At 40.6% G+C, this 11009-nt stretch overlaps 2 protein-coding genes across 2 annotated transcripts in view; both read left to right on the forward strand.

Moving 5' to 3' along the window:
* Nucleotides 1-11009, forward strand: part of ap1m1 (adaptor related protein complex 1 subunit mu 1) — a 34637-nt gene that overhangs the window by 15608 nt on the left and 8020 nt on the right. The gene's annotated exons all lie outside the window — the stretch shown is intronic.
* LOC310717072 (uncharacterized protein) lies at nt 1073-6623 on the forward strand (the record flags this gene model as incomplete). Its single annotated transcript, XM_083524753.1, has 7 exons — nt 1073-1084; nt 1726-1830; nt 2685-4659; nt 4760-4864; nt 5738-5824; nt 5930-5986; nt 6301-6623. The coding sequence occupies 7 exons, from the start codon at nt 1073-1075 to the stop codon at nt 6525-6527; spliced, it is 2568 nt and encodes an 855-aa protein (XP_083380879.1). The 3' UTR covers nt 6528-6623.

The raw sequence follows: 11009 nt of genomic DNA on the forward strand, positions 1-11009 counted from the left end.
TCGTGATCCAAAAGACAATAAAATCCCGTGTCGACAGAGTTCATATTTTCACTTAATTTGATAGCCATTTGCCGCATCTTGGTGAATGTCGCACCTGTTGTGTAATAGTGTGAGTTCATGAGCTGGGACAGCGATGGCTTGCGGTTTGGACATTGTGTAAAAGCATGTGTACTGTTTGATGTATGTGTACAGTTACTGAGTTTATTACACCTTTCTAACAGACCAAATCAACCCAACAAAGGGATCAGCACGGAGACCAAAGACAGGTTTGAACGTCGCATCACAATACTGAGAAACCATCATGATGAATGTGCCAGGAGACTGAAGGTAGGCCTATTTTCCTGTTGAAATTTCATGCATGGAAATTGAAGTAGCCTAAATCACTGTACTCATTTAGTCTGTATAATATTGTAGTTAAATTGTTCTTGTATTCTGTTGAGTGTTTCCTAGAAATGAATAGAAATCTAGTGGATTATATGTACAAAAACATTGCCTGCATAAACTAAATATTAATATAAAATCAAATATTAACTTATTTCAGGCTAAGGAAAGTTCAGAGGAAACACCAAGTGTTGGCCCAATCATGCCTCACCAGACCCCAGACGATCAGGTCCAATCTCCCCTCAAGCAGGACATCCTTGCCTTACAGCTGATGTGCAGCAAACAATCCTCGGTAAGTTTGTGTACGTAAAAAAAAAAATTATATATATATATATATATATGAATTTGACAACACTATGTTAACCTGACCAGGAGGATTTTTATCTTGCATTTAGTTTTTTATATATATATATATATATATATATATTTTATGTATGTATGTTCAGATGTGGTCAGGTGTATTCATACTGTGCACTGTACTTACTTTGAACTTGCTGATTACAAAAATGTTTGCTTAAACTGAGCAACATTAGATAAAAACAAATTATAGTCATCTTAAATATCTAACTTTCAAAAAATAGAGTATCTGGTAAGGACATATTATATTAATAATGCAATCAGTCAGTCAATTAAAGTTTTCATTGACTTAAGGAAATAACAGAATTAACCAATGACCTTCAACATAGGCTCAATGTTACAGGCAGTGAATTCTGTCACATACTTACATAATTACAGTGTAAAGTTGCACTTTATTATTATCTGGTTGCTTCCACGTTTTATTTTTCCTCTTTTTATTTTCCACTTGGAAATTTGGTTCAAATTTTGATGGGTAGCTGTTCATTCAAATGTCCAACATTGTTATGCAATTGTTACTTTTTGACATTGATTAAAAACTATGGACAAAGGCCCATTGTAACATCTTGATTAATCCCTCTGCTTTACTTAAATGTATCAGCTTAATTTATTTTAATAACACCTATGCGTACTTCACGGCCACTTCTTTTTTAGATTGCTCACACATCAGACTTACTGACTAATGATCTATGAAGATGTCTCCTTCCTCTTATGTCTTTATTTCTATTCTCTGTGAGCAGTTTTTGAGTCCAGTGTTGGTTAAGTTATAATGACCTTGTTACATTGTGATGCAATATATTATTCCATTTGGAAAGTTATTTTATTTACGCCACTACAGTTGCAGCTTGAAGTTGTGCTGGTATTAAAAAAATATATTTTGAAGGTAATAAAAAGGGTAGTAAAAGGTATTATATGTAATTTCTGTATACACCTTGCAGCCACTGTTGATCTGCGCATACATGTTTGATTTATATTCATCTCTTTTGCCAGGACCCAGACAGTGATGCAGAGACAGTAATTCTTGATTTGACCAGTTCTTCTCCATCACCAAGGGCCTGTGATGTCCCGGAGCTAAAGAGGACTGACAGTGTATTTGTAAGTAGTGCTGCAACAACAAATCGACGCGCACAGTTACAGCTCGTTCTGCCATTTGTTACGCTATTAGCTTTTATTAACGTTTTAATGGTGTATTTCGGATATATCAAGTATATATATAAAACCCCTTTAAACATTTCGCAATAGTGCTTTCTTCATTGAGTTGCTCGTATATCTTAAGCCGATGTGCAAACTGCCGCAAAAGAAACTTAAATGTGCAGTGTAACATCCTGAAGATCTTGAAATGAGCTAAAAATGAAAGTCAAAGAATGACGCTCATTCATTGCGTTTTACCATGTAATGCGTCTTTATTAAAATCAACAAATTAATGATTTATCTCTGAACCCCTACTACAATTTTTGGAATGCTACTTTTTTATTACTTTCCCCCCCCCTAACCCTGACATAAAAATTGTCTTCCTGCAACATGACCGCGTGCAGTTAAATGGACTAAACAAGGTGTTGACGCAAATGACTGCCTCAATGATTTTTTTTTTTTAATCTCGAGGAATCATTTCAGCCCTAGAATGGACGATACTCTTCTGTATTTGCAGTACACATGCCACAGTTCAGCTGTGCGCCGCAAATGCTGCCAGTCTGAAAGCACAATGGGCATGCGCTACTCCCGCTCTCCATACTGCTTGCTTGTACAGTTTTTTTTTAAGAATGTAGTAGTTACTACTAATTAAGGCCCCTATGTTTGTAAAAGTGAAGGTGGTACAAAGTGTTTTTGTTTATAGGCTTATTTTATTTTAATCTTAGATATACTCTGAACTTCCATTCAACCCTGCATACAGAAATCCACTTTGATTATGGTGTAAAACTAAATCAATAAAATATTTTTTTTATTTACAGCTTACCAAAAAATCCTTGGGCATCATTTCCACTTCAGATGATACAGTTAGCAGCATTGACATCAGCGAAGATGATTACGTGCCTGAATCTGAGAGCAGTTCTGAAGAGAGCCTTCCACAGCCTTCGTCCAGTCCCTCATCTCCCAATGTGACATTAAACGGGAATGTTGGTACTTCCTCATCTTCCATGAATGAAGACAAGGAATGTTCTCCACTTGAAGATAAGGAGACAATGACTCATTCAGACAATGACTGCAGTCAAGAGGTTTCAGTGATGAAACTGAAAAAGACTGCAAAAGGCCAAAGAATGTTTAACAAAAAGCAGTATTGCTTTTACTGCTCCAAACCATTCTGCAAAATGGCAAGACACTTGGCTCAAGTTCATAAGAATGAGGTGGAGGTAGCAAAGGCTCTTTCTTTTCCAAAGAGTTCTAAAGAAAGGAGGATTAATTTGGATCTTTTGAGGAATAAAGGGAACCGTGCACACAACACACATGTTCTAAAAGCTGGCAAAGGAGTGTTGGTGCCACGGCAGCAAACCACAGCTAAACACGTGAATGTCAAGGACTACATGCACTGTTTAAATTGCCAAGGGCTGTTCAGACGAAAAGCACTTTGGAGGCATATGCAAAGGTGCAACCTGGCCAAGAAGTGCGAGGTCACAAAACAAGGTAGATCCAGAGTTCAAGCACTCTGTGCTTACGCACAGCCTGTTCCTGAAGGAGTAACAAAAAAATTATGGAAACTGATCAGCGACATGAAGCAAGATGAAGTAACGCAGGCGGTTAAAAGTGATCCATGTATCATCAAATTTGGAGAACACTTGTGCAACAAAATGGGGAGCGACAAAACCAAGCACGAATACATCAGAACTAAAATGCGTGAGGCTGGAAGGCTGTTGGTGTGTGCTAGGAAATTGGGACATCTACAGAGTATTAAAGACTTTTTCATACCTGCAAACTTCTATCATGTTATCAAGGCTGTTAAAGATACCTCAGGATTCCGAGATGAAGATGAGGTCTTCACAGTTCCATCTTTGGCATTAAAACTGGGCCACAACATTAAAAAAATGTCGGATATTGCAGAATGTGAAGCAATGATCGCAGGAGAGGAAAATGATGTCCAACATGTAAAAATGTTTAAGCAAATGTATGCCACAAAATGGAATGAATGTGTGTCAGCCTCAGCCTTGAAGACGCTTCATGAAGCGAAATGGAACTCTCCAGAACTTCTCCCTTTTACTGAGGATGTTAAAAAAATGCACATGCATCTCAGCAATCAAACTAATCTGTACCAAGCAAAGCTCAAACTTGAGAAAAGTCAGAAGAACTGGTCAAATCTTGCCCAAATAACTTTGTGTGAAGTAATTCTGTTCAATCGCAGGAGAGCAGGAGAAGTTTCGAAAATGAGGTTGAATTCGTATCTTCTCCGAAACACATCTGTTTTACATTCCGATGTCGCTGATGCTTTATCTGAAGTTGAGCAGAAGCTCTGTCAGCATTTCCAACGCATCGAAATTAGAGGCAAGCGAGACCGAAAGGTGCCAATACTCCTGACCCCAAGTATGATGGACTCCATGGAGCTACTTGTAAAGAATCGTCAAACATGTGGTGTACTGGATGAAAATTATTTTTTTTTTGCAAAGCCCATGACTGAGAACTCATTCTACCATGGCACAGAATGCATTAGGAAGGTTGCTCACCAGTGTGGAGCCAAACATCCAAAGAATCTGTCATCCACAAAGCTGCGAAAACATATTGCGACTTTATCTAAAGTGCTTAATCTGACAGATACTGAGATGGACCAGTTAGCAGATTTTCTGGGACATGATATAAGAGTCCATAGAAAGTTTTACCGGTTGCCTGAAGGGACGTTACAGTTAGCAAAGATCAGCAAGGTGCTGATGGCCCTTGAACAGGGCAGAGTATCAGAATTCAAGGGGAAAAACCTTGATGAAATTCACCTTGAGCCTTATGGTAAGCTCTTATATGTATTATATATTGACATTTAGTTCAGTTACAAGAAACTCTACATGGTGCATGACGACAAATGTTTTTTTTACACGCATTTCTGCAGAGAAAGTGAACGTAGGTAGTGATAGTGATGTGTCTGAAAGTGAGGATGAAGAGAGTGAGATGCCCCAGCCGAAAAAGCGATGTCACTCCTCTTCAGCATCTACAGGTATGGTCTGATGTGAATTCCTGGGGGATAAAGAATTCCTTATCAATGATGATAAGGAATTTTTATTATCAATGAAAAAGAATGATCGAAGATATTGATTTTGCTAGTTGTATTATAAAAATTTGTATGGCTGTCCCTGATAAAACAGGTTTGCAGCCCTCTGACTTACTATAAGCAGGTAAGGATCTTGAACTCCTTCTCACTCAAGCTGTTCCACTGAATGCCTACTGGTCACGCCTCTGCACATCTCTGACCACTGTTTCATTCAGTTAATTTCATTCTCTGTTACACCACTACTGGTACCACTATTTCTACTGCAACCTGTTTCCCACCCACTTCTCATTGGTCACCTTAACTCTACATCGACACATTTTCCTCACTGGAGGTCAATGATGCCATAGAGTCTCTCTGCTCTACACTAAGCTCATGTCTGGACAGGCTGTGTCCTCTATCCATCAAACATGCATACTGATCTCAAACCTTCTTTCAGTCCTGCTGGGTTAAGAAAATATTGGCGGATTTCACTTTTCCCATTTTTATCTGAGGCTATGAAAAAAGCAGTTTTCAAACAGGTCTCTGAATTCCTCTTACAGAGTGACAACCTGAATCCAAATCAGTTGTGAGAAACCTGGGTGTCATGACTCATGACTGACTGACCAGTTGTCTTTCTCAGACCACGTCAATATGCTGCCCAATTCAGACCATGGCCATCGCTATCTCTGCCTTTGACTGTTTATATAAACGATACAATATGAGAATAGATTGGTCTGGCCTTATCTTGCCTAGAACAACCTGTATTTCATATGTATTTTTTTAATTGCTTGCTTTTGGTTATGGTGTACGGTGAAAGCCTTTTTATTTTCTGTCCTTCAGACGAATCTTCGGTTGGCAGCAAGTCTTCGAGGGAGAGTGACATGCCTCAGCCAAAGAAGCGACGTCATTCCCCTTCAAAAGCTACAGGTAAAGTCAAACCTGTCCTCTGAGGATGATCTTGAACAGTCATTATTGATGCATTTGCTTACAGTGCCCCAAAATGTTGAAGTGTTTATTTGCTTTATCTTCCAGAAGAACTTTCATTTGGCGACAAGTCGGTAAAGGAGAAGGAGTTGCCTTCAAAGTCAGGTAAAGAGTCAGGACCGCACCGCTCAGAACTGAGTTGCCTAGTTAGTTATTGCGACTTTACATTAAAGTGGTCTCTAATAAGACTTTAAATGTACAGTATTTCTGAAAGTGACATATGGCGACCTAGCCAGCAGCTGCATTGAATGGAGTCTAGTTTCCTGCTGATGTACTGAATATTAAAGTATTCTAGGCCTCAGTAGTAATGGTCTGGTACTACTTGGTATTGGTTGCTGGTGTACTCTACACTCAGCTTTTTAAAGTGAGGTGAAAGATTGTCTCTTTGAAAGTTGAGGTAAAATTATTTACATTTTTAGGTGTGTCAAAAAACCAAAAGAGGAAATGGACTGAAGATGAGGTGAAGGCAGTGGAGAACAAACTTCTACATTTCATCACATCTGGCAGGGTACCAGGGAAAAGAGAGTGTGAAGACTGCATCAGGTCAGCTCCGGTATTGCTCCAGAATAGAACCTGGGAAGCCGTGAAATTTTACATAAAGAACCGAATCACAGCACTCAAGAGGGAGTGTGAGAAAAGAAAATAAAGGTGTTCATGGAAAAGTTTGGCACTCCTTGTTCACATTTGTCCATCCACACCCATGTTTCACCTTTGCTATGACAAATAAAGTTGTCAGAACGAACTTTGCCAAAGAATCATTTATTTGAATACAATTTATTTGAATTGTATTGTATTTGCAGTACAGTTGTTTAGAGGTAGCAGGGAGCACCTGCTGACCTGTGTTTAAATGCTGATTTAAAAAGTTTGAGGTGAGGTCCCCATTGGTAACCTTTTAAACACGCACAGTGACGTCAATAATTAGCATATCAAAACATTACATCACAGGTCCCCAGGAGGGTCTTCAACCTGACTGGGTCCCCAGCAGTAAGTAAAATGTCAGGTCAGTCTTCTGGGGGTCGGACTCAAGTTTACAAGTGATGGCCGTTATAACAGCTGTAAACTGACTGTGGATCAGTTTCTGCCTTGTCTGTAGACCACTCACAAAGGGTGGTTCCCACCAGGCTGCATTTTGTCATGTGTCCCCACCCAGTAGCAAAAACAGGTATGTGTGTGTGTGTGTGTGTGTGTGTGTGTGTGTGTGTGTGGGGCTGAAAGTTTGGCTGAACTCTGAGTGCCCTGCGTTGCTCTATAGAGTTCAGCACGATGGTCTTAAAGGAGCCGTGCAATCTGCTCTTGACCCTCCTCCGCGCCACAGCCAATACGATTAGTGCTGATTTTATATGATTTCGAAAGGGAGTGAATGAATTGGGGAAGCAGAGTAGATTTCCTCTCTTTTGTGGATTAAGTTGTATTAAGCATCCCACACGGAACTCAAAGACGCTAAACCGCTCGTTTAACTCAATTCCTCATCTCCCCCCCCCCCCCCCCCCCCCCCTCGTCCATGAGCAGAATTATGAGGAAAGAATCAGTCATTTCTCAAATCGAATTAAATAGTTAACTTATGTGAGATTTCCTCTTACTAATTTCTCTCATTTTAATGTACGCCTGGTTTTTTTCCCCCCATTACAGCGTCCAAGCAGATTTTCCTTATCATCGGCTGCATCTTCTTTTTTAAAACAACAAATATTTTCAGCTGATCCAATTTCTTTTTTTTTTCCCCGAACGTCGTTTGCTCTCTGCAGATGTGACTACATTGTGGGGAAATCATTGTCATGATGACTCCCTGATTCAATAGAATGTGTGTCCTGTGCTCACAAGTTCACAGAAATACAGTCCATGTTGAAATTGAATGCAAATTTGGAGATGATCGATGAAAACGATGAGTAATATGGACTGTGATGGATGGAAACATGGAGAAACGTAGGCAACCATGCGTAAAGGGCTGATGGTAACATGGGTGGAAGGAAACTTTAAAGGGTGTATGAATTTAAACTTGAATGGATGGATGAATGGATGGATGGATGAATGGATGAATAAAACTTGTTTGGAAAGATTGATGAAGGAATAAAAACATATATGTAAACAGAAGGATGAGCAGATGCAACCTGAGATGGAAGGGTAGAGAAGAATGGATGCAAATCTGTATGGGAATGAGCTTGAGCAGGGATGGGATGAACAGAAGGATTTAAAAAAAGAATGGATGAAAACCTAGATAGATGGATGGATGGAAAATTGGATGTATAGATGGATTGAAGAACTTGATTGGAAAGTGCGAGGGACAGCACGAGGAAGTTTTAAACATAAATGTATGTAATATTTTTGTCTAAACTCGCCAAGGTGGACATTGTTTGACATTATTCTGTGTGCAGAATTGAAGAAATGATGTGTGTTTGTTATAAAGGAATGCCCAGTGCATGTAGGGGGCGTGGCCTTAGTAACCCTGCAGTAAGTGTGCTGTATGAATGTGCAGGGTAGAAATTCAACTGAAATTGCATTAAATCTGGCAGTTTTAAACAAAGCTTATCCTGCAAGATTTATTTTCACTTACATTTAATTTTCCTGTTTTAGGCTCACCTGCTATTTTAAAAATTACCAGTTTATTCCCATTAATTCCTGGTAATTCCCATGGAAAGTAGGAATGTAGTGCCTCTGATTCACTTTTCTGGCCAAAAGGACAAAACGGGACTAAAACCAAAACATTGCAAAATCATTCCCTATTTTCCAGGAATTTGGATAAAGGACTCTTTATTCTCCATTGAGTACTTGATCGGTCCCAATACCTATCCAAAGTTTGAAGCCAGTGTTGCTCGGATAATTGCTCGGAATCTGTGTATGTTTTTCATTTATATTGCACAGGTGTATCCTCATATTACACAAGAATCCCCATCATGGTCCATAGGGGTTTGGATTTGAGATCTTTTCTGGCCACCCTCCTGCTGTTAGATAAGAATTTCTGCGTAAATGTAAGAGCTGTGCTGCTCCCGATCACACCGTGCCAGACGTTTACCGAGCGAACTTGCTGACTTGCCTCGCGACGAAACCTCAGGGATGCTTTGATAACCCTAACGCTCATATACACACTCACCCATTCCCTCTCTCTGTCTCTCTCCTGTGGTCAGCATGTCTGTCTGCTTTGCTGCTGTCCTCGCATGGCCCGTGAATGGAGACTCCCTCCTGGGTGTCTGCACCCCCTTGACAGCAGACATGATTTTTTTTATTTATTTATTTTTGGTTGTGTTTTAGAGGGATTTTCTTCTCTCTAGTATGGCTGGATATAGCTTCATTTCTCTGAAGCCATGTGAGTTTTCTGTGTTCAAAACTTTATGGGTGGTATTTTAGAGAGTCATAATAACAGCATGAGACGGCAGCGCTCTCAAATTCAAAATCCCGCTTTGGCATCGTTCTGTTTTATTTTTTTTTCCTCCCTTCACCACGCTCTAAACAACGATCGTGATCTGTCTCATCTCATACACGCTCGTGTGTACCACTGTCTCAAAGGCTAGAATGCAGACTTATAAAAAGTAATTCTCATGTAGTCACTTATACACAATAATGCTTAGGTCACAGCCACCCCCACCCCAAGTACTTGCTAACTTGTCTGGAATGAGCCTGTGGTATCAGCTTTACCACCGAAACCCCAAGGCATCTTGATTTTCTACAAATGTGTAAAATAAGTAAAAACCATTTCCTCATTTCTCGCGGTGTCGATCTTTATTTAATCCCTTTAGTGCTGGTGCTCTCCGAGGTCACGACCTTGACCTGTTGCTCACTTTTGAGTAGTCCATACCAAGCACGCTGTCTGTGTGACCAAGCTGACCGGCATGTGTGGAGATTTACAAGGTCAGGCTTTCGGGAGGGAAAAAAAGGGACTAGACTGCATGTCTGTGAAAGTCTGGGAGTCTGTCTCCTGACTGCGAAGCATGCTCCGAAGGCCACAAGGTCCACTAGGCCACGCCGCGTTAATGAAAGGCCAGCGTACACCAGTAAACACTTGTACTGAGCCAAAGCCATCTCGGGCATCAAATACAGTGTCTACACTTGTCTTGTAAGGTGAATTTTGGTAAAACCGGAGCCGTGCACTCAACCTTCTCTGGAGCCATTTTTGACATTATAGTGCGCGGCTTTTTGGCGCTGTAGTGACTCAGCAGTTCATAAACTCTCGGACACGAACCAAGCGCCGCCTAAACACCACTTTGACATGCTCTGTGGCCCGAAAGGCCGTGAACACAAAGCCACATTTAGAGATTTCGAGTAGTGACCGCCTCGTCACTGCGCCAGTGTGTATGCGGGGCCCGTCTGGGTTGCTCCAAAGGGAGGTTTTGATGAGTTTTAAATAGTGGACGCTGCACCCAGGGTGGCACTGCTGCACCCAGCTAAAGTCCACATGCCCGACCTGAAATATGCACTGAAGCGACTCTGCGTTGGTGGGGTTCTCCACCAAACTTGATTGGAAATAGCCTCCAAAGCTGTTTTTAAACTCCTCTTTTAGCCTATATTGATGCACGCTTCGAATACACTCCTTGTATAAAAGAATGCCTAGTTGCTATTTTGTCTGCACATGTGCTATTTTAATATGTCTGTCCTTCGGGAATACAGCGTCACAACAGGTTTTTGACCATTGGGGGGGGGGGGGGGGTTTCTTTCAACGTGATATAATGTTTTTCTGTATTTTCTGTGTGATTGTGCAAAGTTACAGTGATGCAACAGCTGACTATCAAGGTCACGGAGCATGTCTCAATATCTCTGCAGGGAAGAAAGGTGTCATTTCCTCAATCTCACTTCTTCAAATGCTTCCTGTGTGCCGCTCAGATACTTTCCCAGGCTTGGGTGCCAGCATCGTGTGTAACAGCCTCCTCAGCACAATGTTTGGCCACATAATGTAATAATAGATATTTACAGCTGAACACTTGATTCTGATTACTCAGACTTTGATCCATCAGACAGTTGTATGTAATTTTAATAGGTTGTTTTAGCGTAGTAATGACTTGCACAGGGAGTGTAGAATGTGCGCTTCATAAAAACGGACTATCAAAACACTTGCTGATGCAAGTTTTTTTAGCATTTTCAGAGCCTCCGGTGTCAAAAACTATAAAGCTGTAAGCTATTTTTTACCATAAAAGAGTCTTCG

Source organism: Silurus aristotelis (assembly GCF_946808225.1).
Source record: "Silurus aristotelis genome assembly, chromosome: 22".
Lineage (NCBI taxonomy): Eukaryota > Metazoa > Chordata > Actinopteri > Siluriformes > Siluridae > Silurus > Silurus aristotelis.